Below are 20,241 nucleotides of genomic sequence, written 5' to 3'. Positions count from 1 at the left end.
AAAATGGGAAAAAAAGGGGAAAAAATGGGAAAAAACCGGGAAAAAATGGGAAAAAAGGGGGAAAAAAAGGGATAAAAATGGGATAAAACCGGGAAAAAATGGGAAAAAAAGGGAAAAAATGGGATATAAAAGGGAAAAAACGGGAAAAAATGGGATATAAAAGGGAAAAAACGGGAAAAAATGGGATATAAAAGGGAAAAAACGGGAAAAAATGGGATATAAAAGGGAAAAAACGGGAAAAAATGGGAAAAAATGGGATAAAATCGGGAAAACAACAGGAAAAAATGGGATAAAAATGGGAAAAAATGGGATAAAAATGGGAAAAAATGAGATAAAAAAGGGAAAAAATGGGAAAAAAAGGGAAAAAAGGGGAAAAAAGGGAAAAAATGGGAAAAAAAGGGGAAAAAATGGGGATAAAAATGGGAAAAAACAGAAAAAAGGGGAAAAAATGGGATAAAAATGGGATTAAAATGGGAAAAAATGGGATAAAACAGGGAAAAAACGGGGAAAAAAGGGGAAAAAAACGGGAAAAAATGGGAAAAAAGGGGAAAAAGGGAAAAAATGGGATAAAAACGGGGATAAAAAAGGGGAAAAAATGGGATAAAAATGGGAAGAAAATGGGGAAAAATGGGATAAAAATGGGATAAACACAGGAAAAAATTGGGGAAAAAAGGGAAAAAATGGGAAAAAACAGAATAAAAATGGGAAAGAATGGGATAAAAACGGGAAAAAATGGGATAAAAACGGGAAAAAATGGGATAAAAACGGGAAAGAATGGGATGAAAATGGGATGAAAATGGGAAAAAATGGGATAAAATGGGAAAAAACCGGGAAAAACTGGGAAAAAAAATGGGAAAAAAATGGGAAAAAATGGGAAGAAAATGGGAAAAAACCAGGATAAAAACGGGAAAAAACGGGAAAAAATGGGAAAAAAAAGGGAAAAAATGGGATAAAAACGGGATGAAAATGGGAAAAAAACGGGAAAAACCGGGAAAAAATGGGGAAAAAACAGGAAAAAATGGGAAAAAAAACGGGAAAAAATGGGAAAAAACAGGAAAAAAATGGGAAAAAAACAGGGAAAAAAACGGGAAAAAATGAATCCTGGAAAGGCGGGAAGGAGGAGTTATTTCTCCCTGTTCCCTCAGCCTGGATTTGTGGGATCAGAGCTGGCTTTGTGCTCACCCCACACACCCCAAACCTCGTGATTCCCCATGTGAGGAGGGGATTGCTTCTCCTCGGGAAAATGAGATTTTTTCGTGGGTGGAGAAAATGGGAATTTTCATGGATGGAGATCGAGCTGGAGCTGCTTTGCGGTTTTTTCCCACCTTTTCAGGATTTGCTCCCCAAAATTCCCAGGATTTGTTCCCCAAATTCCCAGGATTTGTTCCCCAAATCTCCCAGGATTTGTTCCCCAAAACTCCCAGGATTTGTTCCCCAAAACTCCCAGGATTTGTTCCCCAAATCTCCCAGGATTTGCTCCCCGAAATTCCCAGAATTTGTTCCTCAAACCTCCCAGAATTTGTTCCCCAAAACTCCCAGGATTTGTTCCCAAAACTCCCAGAATTTGTCCACCAAAATCCCAGGATTTGCTCCCCAAAACTCCCAGGATTTGCTCCCAAAATTCCCAGGATTTGTTCCCCGAAACTCCCAGAGTTTGTTCCCCAAAACTCCCAAAACTTCCTCCCCAAACTCCCAGGATTTGCTCCCAAAATTCCCAGGATTTGCTCCCCGAAATCCCAGAATTTGTCCCCCAAAATTCCCAGAATTTGTTCCCCAAAATTCCCAGAATTTGCTCCCTGAAATCCCAGAATTTTTCCCCCGAAACTCCCAGAATTTGTTCCCCAAAATTCCCAAAACTTCCTCCCCAAACTCCCCGGATCTACCCCAAAGTCTCCCCACTGGGTGTTTCGGGTGCTTTTAGGGTATTTTAACCCCCAAAACCCCCCTGGTGGCACTCAGGCTGTCCCCAACCTGTCCCCTGTCCCCTTCCCTCCTCTCCCGGTGACAGGAAGGACACGGGAAGTGTGTCCCTTGTCCCCCGCGGTGGGGACACCGCCTGTCCCTCTTCCGCCGGAAAACCGGGAAAGCAGGGCGGGTGGTGGCACTGCCACCCCCTTGGGGACAGCTGGGGACAGGCTGGTGTCACCTGGCAGGTCAGAGGACGCTGCACCACCGCGGGGATGTGCTGGAGACGCTGGTGCTGCTCAACCCTTCCGACAAATCGCTGTGCGACGAGGTGAGCGGGGAGGGACGGGGAGGGCTGGTCCTGGGAATTGTGATTTTGGGAATTGTGATCCTGATCCTGATCCTGGGAATTGTGATCCTGGGAATTGTGATCCTGATCTTGGGAATTGTGATCCTGGGAATTGTGATCCTGGGAATTGTGATCCTGGGAATTGTGATCTTGGGAATTGTGATCCTGGGAATTGTGATCCTGGGAATCCTGATCCTGGGAATTGTGATCCTGGGAATCCTGATCCTGGGAATTGTGATCCTGGGAATTGTGATCCTGGGAATTGTGATCCTGATCCCAATCCTGATCCTGGGAATTGTGATCTTGGGAATTGTGATCTTGGGAATTGTGATCCTGGGAATTGTGATCCTGATCCTGGGAATTGTGATCCTGATCCTGGGAATTGTGATCCTGGGAATTGTGATCCTGGGAATTGTGATCCTGGGAATTGTGATCTTGGGAATTGTGATCCTGGGAATTGTGATCCTGGGAATTGTGATCTTGGGAATTGTGATCCTGGGAATTGTGATCCTGGGAATTGTGATCTTGGGAATTGTGATCCTGGGAATTGTGATCCTGGGAATTGTGATCCTGGGAATTGTGATCTTGAGAATTGTGATCCTGGGAATTGTGATCCTGGGAATTGTGATCCTGGGAATTGTGATCCTGGGAATTGTGATCCTGGGAATTGTGATCCTGGGAATTGTGATCCTGATCCCAATCCTGATCCTGGGAATTGTGATCCTGGGAATCCTGATCCTGGGAATTCTGATCCCGATCCCAATCCTGGTGAATCCTGATCCCGGGAATCCTGATCCTGGGAATTCTGATCCCGGGAATCCTGATCCCAATGAATTCTGGTCCTGGGAATCCTGATCCCAATGAATTCTGATCCTGGGAATTGTGATCCCGATCCCAATCCTGATCCCGGGAATTCTGATCCTGATCCCAATCCTGGGGAATCCTGATCCCGGGGAATCCTGATTCTGGGAATCCTATCCCAATGAATTGTGATCCTGGGAATTCTGATCCTGGGAATTGTGATCCCAATGAATTCTGGTCCTGGGAATTGTGATCCTGGGAATTGTGATCCTGGGAATCCTGATCCTGGGAATCGTGATCCTGGGAATTCTGATCCTGATCCTGGGAATCCTGATCCTGGGAATCCTGATCCCAATGAATTCTGGTCCGGGGAATTGTGATCCTGGGAATTCTGATCCTGATCCCAATCCCGGTGAATCCTGATCCTGGGAATCCTGATCCCGATCCTGATCCTGGGAATTCTGATCTCGGGAATTCTGATCCTGATCCCAATCCCAGGGAATTCTGATCCCGGGAATTCTGATCCTGGGAATTCTGATCCTGATCCCAATCCCAGGGAATTCTGATCCTGGGAATCCTGATCCTAATCCTGGTGAATCCCAATCCCAATCCCGGTGAATCCTGATCCTGGGAATTCTGATCCTGGGAATCCTGATCCTGGGAATCCTGATCCCAATGAATTCTGGTCCTGGGAATTGTGATCCCAATGAATTCTGGTCCTGGGAATTGTGATCCCGGGAATCCTGATCCCGATCCCAATCCTGGTGAATCCTGATCCTGGGAATCCTGATCCCAACCCTGATCCCGGGAATTCTGATCCTGATCCCAATCCTGGTGAATCCTGATCCCGGGAATCCTGATCCCAATCCCGGGTGAATTCTGATCCTGGGGGAATCCTGATCCTGGGAATCCCAATCCCGGTGAATCCCAGTCCGGGGTGAATCCCAGTCCCAATCCTGGTTAATCCTGATCCTGGGAGTCCTGATCCTGATCCCAGTGAATCCCAATCCAGAGTGAATCCCAATACCACCATCCCTCTGTGTCCCCTCTGTGTCCCCTCTGTGTCCCCTCTGTGTCCCCTCTGTGTCCCCTCTGTGTCCCCTTTGTGTCCCTGATGTCCCCTCTGTGTTCCCTGATGTCTCCTGATGTCCCCTCTGTGTCCCTGCTGTCCCCTTTGTGTCCCCTTCATGTCCCCTCTGTGTCCCTGATATCCCCTCTGTGTCCCTGACGTCCCCGATGTCCCTGCTGTCCCTGACGTCCCCCGATGTCCCCTTCATGTCCCCTGACGTCCCGCGGTGTCCCTGATACCCCCTCTGTGTCCCCTCATGTCCCCTCTGTGTCCCTGATATCCCGTTTGTCCCCCCTCTGTGTCCCCTTTGTGTCCCCCCTGATGTCCCCTTCATGTCCCTGCTGTCCCCCCTGATGTCCCCTGGTGTCCCCCGATGTCCCCAGCTGCGGAACCTGGTGACGGACGTGTCGCAGCACAAGCTGCTGGTGCTGGCGGGACCGTGCGTGGAGCAGAGCGGGGAGCTGCTGCTGCAGACGGGCTGCTTCTGCCTGCGGGATTTCCTGCAGATATTCACCGACAAGGAGGTTTGTTTGTGGGGTTTGTGGGATTCCTGGGATTGCAGGATTTCTGGAATTTGCGGGATTGTGGGATTTGCGGGATTGCGGGGTTTGTGGGGTTTGTGGGATTGAGGGATTTGTGGGATTGTAGGATTTGTGGGATTCAGGGATTTGTGGGGTTTGTGGGATTGTGGGGTTTGTAGGATTTCTGGGATTGAGGGATTTGTGGGGTTTGTGGGGTTTGTGGGATTGCCGGGAGCTGCTGCTGCAGACGGGCTGCTTCTGCCTGCGGGATTTCCTGCAGATATTCACTGATAAGGAGGTTTGTGGGGTTTGGGGGATTGTGGGGTTTGTGGGGTTTGAGGGGTTTTGGGGGGTTTGCAGGATTGTGGGGATTGTGGGATTGCGGGGAGCTGCTGCTGCAGACGGGCTGCTTCTGCCTGCGGGATTTCCTGCAGATATTCACCGACAAGGAGGTTTGTGGGATTGAGGGATCTGTGGGATTGTAGGATTTGTGGGATTGAGGGATTTGTAGGATTTCTGGGATTGAGGGATTTGTGGGGTTTGTGGGATTGCGGGGAGCTGCTGCTGCAGACGGGCTGCTTCTGCCTGCGGGATTTCCTGCAGATATTCACTGACAAGGAGGTTTGTTTGTGGGATTTGTGAGATTGTAGGATTTGTAGGATTTCTGGGATTGAGGGATTTGTGGGGTTTGAGGGGTTTGTGGGATTCCTGGGATTGCAGGATTTCTGGAATTTGCAGGATTGTGGGATTTGCGGGATCGCGGGGTTTGTGGGATTTGTGGGATTCAGGGATTTGTGGGTTTGTGGGGTTTGTGGGGTTTGGGGGATTGAGGGGTTTGTGGGATTGCGGGGAGCTGCTGCTGCAGACGGGCTGCTTCTGCCTGCGGGATTTCCTGCAGATATTCACCGACAAGGAGGTTTGTGGGATTTTTGGGGTTTGTGGGATTGTAGGATTTGTAGGATTTCTGGGATTGAGGGATTTGTGGGGTTTGAGGGGTTTGTGGGATTCCTGGGATTGCAGGATTTCTGGAATTTGCAGGATTGTGGGATTTGCGGGATCGCGGGGTTTGTGGGGTTTGTGGGATTGAGGGATTTGTGGGATTGTAGGATTTGCGGGATTGTGGGATTTGTGGGGTTTGGGGTGTTTGTGGGGTTTGTGGAGTTTGTGGGATTGCGGGGAGCTGCTGCTGCAGACGGGCTGCTTCTGCCTGCGGGATTTCCTGCACATCTTCACCGACAAGGAGGTTTGTGGGGTTTGGGGGATTTGTGGGGTTTGTGGGATTGTAGGATTTGCGGGATTGTGGGATTTGTGGGGTTTGTGGGGTTTGGGATTGTGGGGATTGTGGGATTGTGGGGAGCTGCTGCTGCAGACGGGCTGCTTCTGCCTGCGGGATTTCCTGCAGATATTCACTGATAAGGAGGTTTGTTTGTGGGGTTTGTGGGATTGTAGGATTTGTAGGATTTCTGGGATTGAGGGATTTGTGGGGTTTGGGGGGTTTGTGGGATTCCTGGGATTGCAGGATTTCTGGGATTGCAGGATTTGCGGGATTGTGGGATCGTGGGGTTTGTGGGGTTTGTGGGATTGAGGGATTTGTGGGATTGTAGGATTTGTGGGATTGTGGGATTTGTGGGATTCAGGGGTTTGTGGGGTTTGTGGGGATTGTGGGATTGCGGGGAGCTGCTGCTGCAGACGGGCTGCTTCTGCCTGCGGGATTTCCTGCACATCTTCACCGACAAGGAGGTTTGTGGGATTGTGGGGTTTGTGGGATTTGCGGGATTGCGGTATTTGTGGGATTGTGGGATTTGTAGGATTGCCAGAGATGCAGTCTGAGCACGTCGGCTCCTCGGCAATGCTGTCATGTCCTCCCACTCCCTGCAGCGTGTGGGGAAAATCCTGGGGGTGGGAAAAGGGGAAAATCCTGGTAATTTAGGGGCGCAGGTCCTGGGAGTTTAAGGGTGCAGATCCTGGGGGTTTGGGGGTGCAGATCCTAAGGATTTAGGGGTGCAGATTCTAGGAGTTTGGGGTGCAGATCCTGGGAATTCAGGGGAGTGGATCCTAGGAGTTTGGGGGTGCAGATCTTGGGAATTTAGGGGTGCAGATCCTGGGAATTTAGGGGAGTGGATCCTGGGAATTTAGAGGTGCAGATGCTGGGAGTTTGGGAAAGAAATTCTGGGGGTGTTTTGGGGCAGGGAAAAGGGCAGATCCTGGGAGTTTGGGGTGGCAGATGCTGGGGATTTCGGGTGGCAGATTCTGGGGGTTTAGGGGAATGGGTCCTCGGAATTTAGGGTAGCAGATCTTGGGAGTTTAGTGGAGTTGATCCTGGGAATTTCATGGGGCAGATCCTGGGAATTTAGTGGGGCAGATCCTAGGAGTTTGGGGTGCAGATCCTGGGGGTTTAGGGGAGTGGATCCTGGGAATTTAGGGGGGCAGATGCTGGGAATTTAGGGGGGCAGATCTTGGGAATTTAGGGCGGCAGATCCTGGGAGTTTAGTGGGGCAGATCCTGGGAGTTTAGGGCAGCAGATCATGGGGATTCAGGGCAGCAGATCCTCGACTGCCCGGCCAGGGGGGCACAGCTGGGGTGGAAGGGTCAGGGAAATCCCCCCTTGGGAACCTCCCACCCCACAGAGGGAGCTGCCACCCCAAAATCCCCCAAAAAGCCGGCAGCAGGCGCCGATCCAAGCGTTTAACCCATCCCGGGCCACCCCGACCCCAAAGGTGATCCCTCTCCGCAGGTCGGGGACATCCTGAGCTCCGCCGACCCCTCGGCCAAGGCCAGGCTGACCATCAGCTGCCCCGACTTCGGCGAGTGGCGCGACTCGGGCCTGGAGCACCACAACCTGCAGGACTTCATCGAGCTGCGCTACAACCCGGGCTGCGTCCTGCCCGAGATGGAAGGCCTGGAGGAGTTCATGGAGTACCTGGCCGAGTCCCTGGAGCCCCAATCCCCCTTCGACCTCCTGGAGCCTCCCACCATGGTGGGCTTCCTGAAGCTCTCCAAGCCCTGCTGCTACATCTTCCCCGGCGGGCGCGGCGACTCGGCGTTCTTCGCCGTCAACGGCTTCAACGTCTTGGTCAACGGCGGTTCCAACCCGAAGTCGTCCTTCTGGAAGCTGGTGAGGCACCTGGACCGCATCGACTCCATCCTGGTGACGCACGCCGGGACGGACAGCCTGCCCGGCATCAACAGCCTGCTGCAGAGGAAGCTGGCCGAGCTGGAGGAGGATCAGAGCTCGCAGGGCAACGGCGACTGGGCCAAGAACCTCATCTCGCCCGAGCTGGGCGTGGTGTTCCTCAACGCCTCCGAGAAGCTGAAGGACATCGAGGGCGACTCGCGGGTGCTGAAGAGCTGCGACGAGGCGGCGCTGACCCTGCGCTACCTGGAGAGGTTGGGGATCCAGCCCAACCTGCTGGCCAGGGACGGCGGACCTCGCGCCGAGCCCACCGTGCTCTTCCAGAAGATGGGCGTGGGCCGGCTGGACATGTACGTTCTCAACCCGGTGAAGGGCACCAAGGAGCTGGAATTTCTCCTGCAGCAGTGGTCGGGGAACGGGTTCCCCAAGGAGCAGGAGCTGCCGCTGCAGTGCCTGACCTCGGTGTGCGTCCTGCTGGTGTGGCACCCCGTCAGCCGCTCCGAGAAGATCATCCGGGTGCTGTTCCCCGGCTGCACCCCGCAGGCGCGCATCCTGGAAGGGCTGGAGAAGGTGAAGCACCTGGAGTTCCTCAAGCACCCCGTGGTGACCAAGAACGACCTGAAGGGCGTGGAGAAGCCGCCGAAGAAGAGGGCGGAGAGCAAGGAGAGCCTTAAATCAGGGTCCAAGCTCAGCCTGGTGGAAGTCGCGGCGCCGAAGGAGAAAGCCGCCAAGGTGGAGAAGAAGGAGGTGAAGGGTGGGAGCAAGGAGAAGCCGAAACCCCTGGGGGACGTGGCCAGGATGGGGTCGGAGGAGGACAAAGCCAAGGATGGCCGAGCCAAGCCGGAGCCGGCGGCCGAGAAGGCGAAGGGCGACGCGAAGCCGAAGGCGAGCAAGGAGAAAGCAGCGCCCAAGAAGGAGCCGGTGGCCAAAAAGGAGGAGAAGAAGCCGCCGAAGAAGGACGAGGCGGCCGAGGGGAAGGTGGAGGCCAAGAAGGAGGTGAAGGTGGTGAAGAAGGAGGTGAAGGCCGAGACGCTGAGGAAGGACTCGAAGGACGGCAAGGCCGAGGCCAAAGCTCCGGCCAAGGCTGCGGCCAGGAAAACGCCGGTCCAGGAGAGCCGCAAAGCCGCGGGCAAGGTTGGCGGCGCCAAGAAGTCCACCCTGAAGAAGGAGCCGGAGAAAGCCAAGGCCAAATCGCCCCGGAAGGAGCCGTCGGACGGCTCCAAGTCCTCCTCCCCCGAGGAGATGCTGCCCGAGGCCGAGCGGGATGGCGGGAGGAGGAGGAGGAAGGAGGAATCCGCGGATGAAGGCATCGCCACGGCCGACAGCGAGCTGGAGCCGTTGTCCCTGGAGAACAACCGGCGCCCGGGCGATCCGTCCTGCCTGGAGAACGGCCTGGAGGACCCCGAGAGCCCCCAGCGCCCGCGGCACCCCGAGAGCAGCCCGCTGAGGGCCGTGTGCCCCCCGTCCCCGCTGGCCAAGACCCCCAAGAGTGACCGCAGCGTCAACTTCGACCTGACGCCCACCGGGCTGCTCAACCACGGTGCCGAGGGCGCCGAGGATCCCTGCGGCAGCTCCGAGGAGAAGACCCTGGAGATGATGTCCCCGGCCAGCTCGGGGCCGGCCAGCGCCGGCCACACGCCCTTCCACCAGTCGCCGGTGGAGGACGGAGCAGAGGAACCGGGCGGCGGCCGGCAGAGCACGGCGTGGCCGGCGGCCGGAGGGGGCAAAGGCGCGCCGGACGGCTCGGACAAGCAGGCGGGGTGCCTGTCGCTCAGCCCCTTCAAGGACGACGTCCCCGACGTGTCCCCAACCATCACCACGCCCTCGCTGCCGGCCGAGGTGGGCTCGCCGCACTCCACCGAGGTGGACGAGTCGCTGTCGGTGTCCTTCGAGCAGGTGCTGCCGCCGGTCAGCGAGTCGCCGCCGGAGGACGGCCGGCGCTCCGGCGACGCCGCCGAGGCCGAGGCCGCCAAGGGGGGGCTGTCCTTGCCGCTGCGGCCGTGTCACCACCCGCCCTGGGCCGACGGCGACTCGGCCCCGCGGCCCGGCCGCCGCTCGGACTCGCCCCACGACGTGGACCTGTGCCTGGTGTCGCCCTGCGAGTTCGAGCACCCCAAGTCCGAGCGGTCAGCCTCGGCCGCCGCCAGCCCGCGGGAGCCGTCAGACAGTGACCCCTCGCAGGAGCTGGCGCCGCCGCGGGGCCGGCCGGGCGAGACGCCCCCCACCTCGGTCAGCGAGTCGCTGCCCACCCTCTCCGACTCGGACGTCCCTCCGGCCACCGAGGACTGCCCGTCCATCCTGGCCGACGGGCTGGAGTCGGACGAGGACTCGGAGCGGCCGCCCCGCGGCGGTGTCACCCGACCCTGCGACCCTCTGCCCGCCCCTCTGAAGGACCCCTGTCCCCTCCCCGCCCAGCCCGGCATCTGCATGGTTGACCCCGAGGCGCTGCCCTCCGGCCGCAGGGAGCTGCCCGGCGCCAAGGTGAAGAGGACGCCGTCCCGCGTGGGGTCAGCGCCCGCCGTCCCCAAGGCCGAGCCGCCCCGCGTCCCCTCCTCGGCCACCAAGGCCAGGCCTCCCACCGGTGACAAAGCCAAGCTGCCCCTCGGGGACAAGAAAGTCCAGCCCGGCGCAGATCCCCGCAACGCCCGACCGCGGCCGGCGGCCGGAGCTGGCCGGGCGTCACCGGCAGGTACAACCAGGGGGTGCGATCAGGGTGACACCGCGGGGTTTTGGGGACAGCTGTGACCTCGGTCCCCTCTCCCTGACAGGCTCGAGGACCACCACAGCCCCCCAGGGACCCCCGGTGTACGTGGACCTGGCGTACCTGCCCGGCTCGTGGAGCGCCAGGACGGTGGACGAGGAGTTCTTCCGGCGGATCCGCTCGCTGTGCTACGTGGTCAGCGGCGATGACCACCTGAAGGAGGGAGTGCTGCGGCCGCTGCTGGACGCGCTGCTGACCGGCAAGCACCAGTGGGGGGTGGACATCCAGGTGAGCTCCGGGTGGGGTGGGGTTGGTCAGCTCCGGGGTGATGGGGGTGACAAAGTGTCCTGGGTGTTCCTTCCTGGTGACAAAGTGTCCTGGGTGTCCCTGCATGGTGCTGGGGGGTGACAGAGTGTCCTGGGTGTCCCTTCATCTTGTTGGGGGGAGACAGAGTGTCCTGGGTGTTCATTCCCAATATTTCAGGAGTGACAAAGTGTCCTGGTTGCCCCTTGTTGTTGGGGGGTGACAAAGTGTCCTGGGTGTTCCTTCCTGGTGACAAATTGTCCTGGGTGTCCCTTCATGGTGACAAAGTGTCCTGGGTGTCCCTTCATCTTGTTGGGGGGTGACAGATTGTCCTGGGTGTCCATTCTTGATACTTGGCGGGTGACAAAGTGTCCTGGGTGTCCCTTCATGGTGCTGGGGGGTGACAAAGTGTCCTGGATGCCTCTTGTTGTTGCTGGGGGGGTGACAAGGCTTCCTGGGTGTCCCTTGCCAGTATTCCAGGGGTGACAAATTCTCCTGTGTGCCCCTTCCCACCACTGGGGTGGTGACAATTCCTCCTGGCTGTCCCTTCCCTAGTGCCCAGGGAGGTGACGAATTCTCCTGGGTGTCCCTTGCCGATATTTCGGGGGTGACAGTGTCCTGTGCGCCCCTTCCCACCATTGGGCTGGTGACAATTCCTCCGAGCCATCCCTCGCCGATATTCCAGCGACGCCACATCTTCCTGGCTGTCCCTCCCCACCCTGGTGACACCTCCCGGCTGTCCCTCCCCGCCCCAGTGACCCCGTCCCGCTGTCCCCTGTCCCCTCATGTGACACCTCCCGGCTGTCCCTCCCCTCCCCGGTGACCCCATGGCGCTGTCCCCTGTCCCCTCATGTGACACCTCTCGGCTGTCCCTTGCCGATATTCCAGCGATTCCAAATCCTCCCGGCTCTCCCTTCCCGGTGACACCTCCCGGCTGTCCCTCCCCTGTCCCCTCAGGTGACACCTCCCGGCTGTCCCTCCCCACTCCAGTGACACCTCCCGGCTGTCCCTCCCCTCCCTGCTGACCCCGTGGCGCTGTCCCCTGTCCCCTCAGGTGACACCATCCCATTGTCCCTCCCCTCCCCGGTGACCCCGCCCTGCTGTCCCCTGTCCCCTCAGGTGACACCTCCCGGCTGTCCCTCGCCGATATTCCAGCGATTCCAAATCCTCCCAGCTGTCCCTCCCCTGCCCTGGTGACACCTCCCGGCTGTCCCTCCTGGTGACACCTCCCGGCTGTCCCTCCCCTGCCCTGGTGACACCTCCCGGCTGTCCCTCCCCGGTAACACCTCCCGGCTGTCCCTCCCCTCCCCGCTGACCCCGCCCTGTTGTCCCCTGTCCCCTCAGGTGACGCTGATCCCCACGTTCGACTCGCTGGTGATGCACGAGTGGTACCAGGAGACCCACGAGCGGCAGCAGCAGTTGGGCATCACCGTGCTGGGCAGCAACAGCACCGTGGCCATGCAGGACGAGACCTTCCCGGCCTGCAAGGTGGAGTTCTGATGGCCTTGGGGACAGTCCTTGCGCCCCAAACTGTCCTCATCGTCCTTCCCGAGCCACCCAGGTGGAGTTCTGGGATTTTGGGGACAGTTCTGCACCCCAAAAGTTCTTCAATGTCATCCTCCCTGAGCCACCCAGGTGGAGTTCTGGGATTTTGGGACAGTTCTGCACCCCAAAAGTTCCTCATCCTCCTCCCTGAGCCACCCGAGCCACCCAGGGGGAGTTTTGATGGCTTTTGGGGACAATCCTGCGCCCCAGAGCTGGCTCTGATGGCTTTGGGGACAGTTCTGCACCCCAAATGTTCCTCATCCTCCTCCCTGAGCAGAGTTCTGAGATTTGGGGACAGTTCTGCACCCCAAAAGTTCCTCAGTGTCATCCCTGAGCCACCCAGGTGGAGTTTTGAGATTTTGGGACAATTCTGCACCCCAAAAGTTCCTTGTCCTCCTCCCCGAGCCACCCAGGTGGAGCTCTGAGATTTGGGGACAGCTCTGATCCCCAAAAGTTCCTTGTCCTCCTCCCCGAGCCACCCAGGTGGAGCTCTGAGATTTGGGGACAGCTCTGATCCCTGAAAGTTCCTTGTCCTCCTCCCCGAGCCACCCAGGTGGAGTTTTGATGGCCTTGGGGACAATCCTGCACCCCAGAGTTTCCTCTGATGGCTTTGGGGACAATTCTGCACCCCAAAAGTTCCTCAACGTCCTCCCCGAGCCACCCAGGTAGAGTTCTGGGATTTGGGGACAGTTCTGCATCCCAAACTGTCCTCAATGTCCCCCTTGAGCCACCCAGGCGATGGCCTTGGGGACAATCCTGCACCCCAGAGCTTCCTCTGATGGCTTTGGGGACAATTCCATACCCCAGACCTTCCTCGTCCTCCTCCCTGAGCAGAGTTCTGATGGCTTTGGGGACAATCCTGCACCCCAGAAGTTCCTCAATGTCCTCCCCGAGCCACCCAGGTGGAGTTTTGAGATTTGGGGACAATTCTGCACCCCAGACCTTCCTTGTCCTTGTCCCCGAGCCACCCAGATGTCCCTAAACGCTCCAAAGGGGGACAATGAGGGTGTGGTGGCACCTCCATGGGGTCACCGTGGTGGTTTTGGGGTCCCCAAACCTTCCCAAGCCACTCTGGTGGAGCTCTGAGATTTGGGGACAATTCTGCACCCCAGAGCAGAATTTGGGGACAATCCTGCACCCCAAAAGTTCCTCTGATGGCTTTGGGGACAATTCTGCACCCCAAAAGTTCCTCAATGTCCTCCCCGAGCCACCCAGGTGGAATTCTGATGGCTTTGGGGACAATTCTGCACCCCAGAGCTTCCTTGTCCTTGTCCCCGAGCCACCCAGGTGTCCCTAAACGCCCCAAAGGGGACAGCAAGGTCACCTCAGTGTCACCTCGGTGTCACCCTGCATGCTCTGGGGACAAGGGACAGCTGGGGTGGTTTTTGGGGTCACCACGGTGATTTTGGGGTCGTCCTTCTGGTTTTGGGGTCACCAGGGTCATTTTGGGATCCCCATGGCAGTTTTGGGGTCACCCTGGTGGTTTTTAGGGTCACCAGGGTGGTTTTGGGATCCCCATGGTGGCTTTAGGGTCACCCTGGTGGTTTTGGGGTCACTGTGATGTTTTTGGGGTCCCCAGAGTGGTTTTAGGGTCCCCAGGGTGGTTTTAGGGTCACCATGGCAGTTTTGGGGTCACCATGGTGGTTTTGGGTTCCCTGTGATGATTTTGGGATCCCCAGGGTGATTTTGGTGTCCCCATGGCAGTTTTGGGGTCCCCAGGATGGTTTTGGGGTCCCCATGGCAGTTTTGGGGTCACCATGGCAGTTTTGGGATCCCCATGGTGGTTTTGGGGTCACCCGGGTGGTTTTGGGGTCCCCATGGCAGTTTTCGGGGTCCCCAGGGTGGTTTTGGGATCCCCAGAGTGGTTTTAGGGTCCCCAGGATGGTTTTGGGGTCCCCATGGCAGTTTTCGGGGTCACCATGGCAGTTTTGGGGTCACCCTGGTGGCTTTAGGGTCACCAGGGTCATTTTGGGATCCCCAGGGTGGTTTTAGGGTCCCCATGGCAGTTTTGGGGTCACCATGGCAGTTTTGGGGTCCCCAGAGTGGTTTTAGGGTCCCCAGGATGGTTTTGGGGTCCCCATGGCAGTTTTAGGGTCCCCATGGCAGTTTTGGGGTCACCCTGGTGGCTTTGAGGTCCCCAAACCCTCCCAGGGGTGACACTGAGTTCCCTCCTCGATCAACAGGGTAAATTTTGGGATTTTTTGTTATTTTTTTGTTGTTTTTTCCCCAATTTCCTGCCTCACCCTAAATTCCCACAGGTGAATATTTTGGGGTTTTGGGTTATTTTTTTGGGGGGCAAAGGTGGGATAACCTCGGGGGGTCCCTGGTGGTGTGACCCTAAAAGCGATTGTACCCCAAAAAAGTGGTTTTACACCCCAAAAAAGTGATTTTTCACCCAAAAAAAGTCATTTTCCGCCCAAAAAAAGTGGTTTTACACCCCAAAAAAGTGATTTTACACCCAAAAAAAGTCATTTTACACCCAAAAAAAGTGGTTTTACACCCCAAAAAAGTGATTTTCCACCCCAAAAAAGTAATTTTCTGCCCATAAAAAGTGTTATTTTGCCCAAAATAAGTGATTTTCCACCCATAAAAAGTCATTTTCCGCCCAAAAAAGGTGTTATTTTGCCCAAAATAAGTGATTTTCCACCCATAAAAAGTCATTTTCCGCCCAAAAAAAGTGTTATTTTGCCCAAAATAAGTGATTTTTCACCCAAAAAAAGTGATTTTACAGCCAAAAAAAGTGGTTTTCCGCCAAAAAAAGTGATTTTTCACCCCAAAAAAGTGATTTTTCACCCCAAAAAAGTGATTTTCCACCCATAAAAAGTCATTTTCCGCCCAAAAAAAGTGGTTTTTTGCCCAAAATAAGTGATTTTTCACCCAAAAAAAGGTGATTTTACAGCCAAAAAAAGTGGTTTTCTGCCAAAAATGATTTTTCACCCAAAAAAAGTGATTTTTCACCCCCAAAAAAGTGGTTTTTCACCCCAAAAAAGTGATTTTCCACCCAAAAAAAGTCATTTTCCGCCCAAAAAAAGTGGTTTTTTTTCCCAAAATAAGTGATTTTTCACCCAAAAAAAGTCATTTTACAGCCAGAAAGTCATTTTCCGCCCAAAAAAAGTGTTATTTTGCCCAAAATAAGTGGTTTTTCCCCCCAAAAAAGTGATTTTACTGCTCAAAAAAGGGATTTTAGCCCTCAAAAAGTGGTTTTACCCCCCAAAAAAAGCAATTTTACCCCCAAAAAAGGCATTTTACACCCCAAAAAACCTGATTTTGCCCCCCAAAAAGTGACTTTATCCCCCCAAAAAAAATGATTTTACACCCCAAAAAAGCAATTTTACCCCCAAAATAGCAATTTTACCCCAAAAAAACTGATTTTTACCCCAAAAAAATGACTGTACACCCCAAAAAAAGTGATTTTATCCCCAAAAAACCTGATTTTGCCCCCCAAAAAGTGATTTTATCCCCCAAAAAAAGCGATTTTACCCCCCAAAAAAAAGATTTAACCCCCAAAAACCTGATTTTACCCCAAAAAGCAGATTTTACCCCAAAAACCTGATTTTACCCCCAAAAAACGATTTTATCCCCCAAAAAAATGATTTTACACCCCAAAAAAAAAGGAGATTTACCCAAAATCCCCAAAATCCCTAAATCCCCCAAATTTCCCCCAAAATCCCCAACCCAAAACAAACACTAACCCCAATTTTCTAGAATTTCTCCTCGCTGGCTCTTTTTGTATTAACTTTTTAAGATAAAAAAACCCTAAAAAAACTCAAAAAAAATCGTGTAAACTGTAAAAAAAAAAAAAAAAATAAAATCCAATTTTTTGTGGGTTTTTTATGGGGTGAATTATTTATCTTCACCCCTTTTTTCCACCCCATAAAAACCCAGAAAAAAATCCCAATTGATGGTTTGATTGTATTTGAAATATTTCTGCACTGAATGTTTCACCTTTAGTGCTTTAAAAATGGGATTTTTCTCTGCTGGAAAGGTTGGGATTTTTATGTTTTTTGGGGTTTTTTTTGGGGTTTTTTTGGGGTTTTTGTGACCCCAAAAAACCCCGAAAACCCCAAAAAGCACCGAGAGGATTCCCACCTTGCACGTCACCTTCCCAATGTGTGAGAAATAAAAATTAAAGAGATTTCATTCCAGGTGGAGTTTGGGTTTTATTTGGGTTTTTTGGGGGTTTTTTGGGATTTTTTTTGGGGGTTTATTTTGGGGTTTTTTTTTATTTTTTGGGGTTTTTTTGGGGTTTTTTTGGGGGATTTGGGGATGGGGAAAGGGATGGGTTGGGGTTGTAAGGCTGAGGGGGAAAGGGGATTTTGGGATTTTGGGATTTTGGTTTTGGGGATTTTTTGGGATTTTTTGGGGATTTTTTTGGGATTTTTTTGGGATTTTTTGGGATTTTTTTGGGATTTTTTGGGGATTTTTGGGATTTTTTGGGGATTTTTTGGGATTTTTTTAGGGAGATTTTGAGGGATTTTAATGGGATTTTTTGGGATTTTTTAGGGATTTTTAAGGGATTTTTTTAGGGTTTTGGGGATTTTTTTGGGATTTTTTGGAGGTTTTAGGGCATTTTTGGAGGTTTTGAGGACTTTTTTGAGGGATTTTTTGGGGGTTTTTGTGGGTTTTTTTTGGGGATTTCTTGGAGTATTTTTTGGGGTTTTTTTCGGGATTTTTGATTTTGAGGATTTTTTTGGGTTTTTTTGCAGATTTTTTGTCGATTTTTGAGGATTTTTTCTAGGATTTTTTTGGGGTTTTGAGGATTTTTTGGGGTTTTTTTTAGGGGATTTTTGGGGAATTTTTTGAGAATTTTTTTGAGGATTTTTTTGGGGGAGGTTGTGATATTTTTGGGGATTTTTTGAGGTTTTTTTTTGGGGTTCCTGTGACCCCAAAAACCCCAAAAAACCCCAAAAAGCACCGAGAGGATTCCCACCTTGCACGTCACCTTCCCAATGGGTGAGAAATAAAAATTAAAGAGATTTCATTCCAGGTGGAGTTCTGGTTTTATTTTGATTTTTGGGGGATTTTTTGGGGGTTTTTTGGGTTTATTTTGGGGTTTTTTTTTATTTTTTGGGGGATTTTTGGGGTTTTTTTGGGGGATTTTGGGGATGGGGAAAGGATGGGTTGGGGTTGTAAGCCTGAGGTGGGAAGGGGAATTTTTGGGATTTTTTTGGGTTTTTTGGGGATTTTTTGGAGGGTTTTGAGGGATTTTTTGGGAGTATTTTTATGAGATTTTTTGGGGAGATTTTGAGGGATTTTAATGGGATTTTTGGGGATTTTTTGGTGGATTTTTTTGGGATTTTTCCGGGATTTTTTTAGGGTTTTGAGGATTTTTTGTGGATTTTTTTTGTGGATTTTTTGAATGTTTTGGGGTATTTTTTGGAGGTTTTGAGGATTTTTTTGAGGAATTTTTTGTGGGTTTTTTGGGGATTTTTGGGATTTCTTGGGGTATTTTTTTGGGGTATTTTTGGGAGGTTTTTAAGGGATTTTTTTTAATTTTGAGGATTTTGGGATTTCTGGGTCTTTTTTTATTTTTGGGGGTTTTTTATTTTTTTTGGGGTTTGGGGATTTGGGGATGGGGAAAGGATGTTTGGGGTTGTGTGAGGTGGGAAGGGGAGTTTTGGGATTTTTGGGGGATTTTTTTGGGATTTTTTTGGGGATTTTTTGCAGGTTTTTTTTTTTTATTTTTGGGGTATTTTTATGGGATTTTTTGGGGAGATTTTGAGGGATTTTAATGGTATTTTTGGGGATTTTTTTGTGGATTTTTTAGGGATTTTTCAGGGATTTTTTTTAGGGTTTTGAGGATTTTTTGGGGATTTTTTGGGGGATTTTTTGGTGGGTTTTGGGGTGTTTTTTGGAGGTTTTGAGGACTTTTTTGAGGGATTTTTTGTGGGTTTTTTTGGGGATTTTTGGGATTTCTTGGGGTATTTTTGGGGGATTTTTGGGGGGGTTTTGAGGGATTTTTTTTTTTAATTTTGAGGATTTTTTTGGGGTTTTTTTGGGGATTTCGGGATTGGAGAAAGGATGGGTTGGGGTTGTAAGGCTGAGGTGGGAAGGGGAATTTTGGGATTTTTTTGGGGATTTTTTTGGGATTTTTTGCAGGTTTTTTTTTTATTTTTGGGGTATTTTTATGGGAATTTTTGGGGAGATTTTGAGGGATTTTAATGGGATTTTTGGGGATTTTTTGGGGGATTTTTTGAGGGTTTTGGGGTATTTTTTGGAGGTTTTGAGGACTTTTTTGAGGGATTTTTTGTGGGTTTTTTTGGGGATTTTTGGGATTTCTTGGGGTATTTTTTTGGGATTTTTTGGGGAGTTTTTGAGGATTTTTTTTTATTTTTGAAGATTTTTTGTCGATTTTTGAGGATTTTTTTAGGATTTTTTTGGGGTTTTTAGGATTTATTTGGGGTTTTTTTAGGGGATTTGGGGATTTGGAAAGAATTTTTGGGGTTTTTGAGGTGGGAGGATTTTGGGATTTTTTTTTTTTTTGGATTTTTGGGGATTTTTGGGGGTTTGGGGCTTTTTTGGAGGGATTTTTTTGGGGTTTTTTTTGAGGTTTTTTGGGGTTTTTTGGGATATTTTGGGGGTTATTTTGGTTTTGGGGTTTTTGGGGGATTTTGTTGGTTTTGGGGGATTTCTTTTTGTTTGTTGTTGGGTTTTTTGGGGGTTATTTTGGGTTTTTTCGGTGTTATTTTGGGAAAATTTTTTGGGGTTTTTTTTGCGGGATTTTTGGGGTTTTTTTGTGGATTTTTTTGGGGTTTTAGGGTTTTTTTTGGTTGTTTTTTTGGGAATTTTTTATTTCTTTTGGAGGATTTTTTGAGGTATTTCTGAGGATTTTTTTTTTTTTTTAGGGTTTTTTGGGATTTTTTTGGGGTTTTAGGGTTTTTTTTGGGAGATTTCTTGGGGGTTTTGGTGGTTTTTGGGGAATTTTGGGATTTTTTGGGGAATTTTTGTGGATTTTTTGGGGAATTTTTGAGGATTTTTTGGGGAATTTTGGGGAATTTTTTGGGGATTTTTGGAGGATTTTTTGGGGAATTTTTGAGGATTTTTTGGGGATTTTTTGGGGATTTTTTGGGGATTTTTTGAGGATTTTTGGGGATTTTTTGAGGATTTTTTGGGGATTTTTGAGGATTTTTTGGGGAATTTTTGAGGATTTTTTGGGGATTTTTTGAGGATTTTTTGGGGAATTTTTTGTTTTTTTTGGGATTTTTAGTTTTTTTGTTGCTTTTTGGAGTAATTTTTTTTTGCTTTTATCGGGTTTTTTGGGGGAATTTTTTTGAGGATTTTTTGGGGTTTTTTGAGGATTTTTGGATTTTTTGGGGTTTTTTGAGGATTTTTTGGGTTTTAGGTTTTTTGAGAGATTTCTTGGGGGTTTTGGTGGTTTTTGGGGGATTTTTTTGTTTTTTGGGGGAATTTTGGGGTTTTTTTGGAGGATTTTTGGGTGGGTTTGGGTTTTTTGAGGATTTTTTTGGGTTATAGGTTTTTTTTGGAGATTTCTTGGGGGCTTTTGGGGGATTTTTTTTGGTTTTGGGGGGAATTCTTTGGGGTTTTTTTTGAGGATTTTTTGGGTGGATTTGGGGATTTTTTTGGAGGATTTTTTCGGGGCTATTGGGAATTTTTGGAGGATTTTTTTTGGTTTTTTAGGGTTTTTTGGTGGATTTTTTTTGTTTTTTGCGGGGATTTTTGGGGTTTTTTTTTGTTTTTTCGGGGTGGAACTCCTTATAGGCTCACACCAGCCCCTGGACGAGTTTTGGGGGATTTTTTGGGGTCTCCGGGGGGGGTTAGGGTTTTTTGAGGGATTTTGGGGTTTTTGGGAGTTATTTTGGGGGGATTTTTTTGGGGAATTTTTTTGGGGTTTTTTTGGGAGGATTTTTGGGGATTTTTTGGAGGATTTTTTTGGGTGGTTTTGGGGTTTTTTTG

The 20,241-nt window shown here is 51.1% G+C and overlaps 1 protein-coding gene and 1 long non-coding RNA gene across 4 annotated transcripts; both read left to right on the top strand.

Moving 5' to 3' along the window:
• Window positions 1–2,008: 2,008 nt before the first annotated feature.
• Window positions 2,009–13,625, top strand: LOC146420633 (microtubule-associated protein 1S-like; the record flags this gene model as incomplete). Its single annotated transcript, XM_085048066.1, has 7 exons — window positions 2,009–2,236; window positions 4,508–4,648; window positions 7,380–10,467; window positions 10,547–10,767; window positions 12,127–12,282; window positions 12,613–13,033; window positions 13,474–13,625. Coding segments are annotated over 5 exons (3,834 nt in total), but the record flags the coding sequence as incomplete, so codon positions are not given.
• A 152-nt stretch (window positions 13,626–13,777) lies between these two features.
• On the top strand, window positions 13,778–15,858 carry LOC146420632 (uncharacterized). Of its 3 annotated transcripts, XR_014849087.1 has the most exons (5): window positions 13,778–13,967; window positions 14,007–14,692; window positions 15,069–15,214; window positions 15,275–15,380; window positions 15,443–15,858. It is a non-coding gene; the product is annotated as an uncharacterized LOC146420632 (long non-coding RNA). The 3 variants fall into 3 exon arrangements; XR_014849086.1 differs by lacking the exons at window positions 15,069–15,214; window positions 15,275–15,380 and having other exon boundaries at window positions 13,781–13,967; window positions 14,007–14,794; window positions 15,674–15,856; XR_014849085.1 differs by lacking the exons at window positions 15,069–15,214; window positions 15,275–15,380 and having other exon boundaries at window positions 13,782–13,967; window positions 15,422–15,856.
• The last annotated feature ends 4,383 nt before the right edge of the window (window positions 15,859–20,241 follow it).

Source organism: Lichenostomus cassidix, unplaced genomic scaffold, assembly GCF_008360975.1.
Source record: "Lichenostomus cassidix isolate B80296 unplaced genomic scaffold, HeHo_3.0 HiC_scaffold_811, whole genome shotgun sequence".
Lineage (NCBI taxonomy): Eukaryota > Metazoa > Chordata > Aves > Passeriformes > Meliphagidae > Lichenostomus > Lichenostomus cassidix.
The sequence above is the reverse complement of the archived record's forward strand: the minus strand, read 5'-3'. Positions and strand labels throughout refer to the sequence as shown.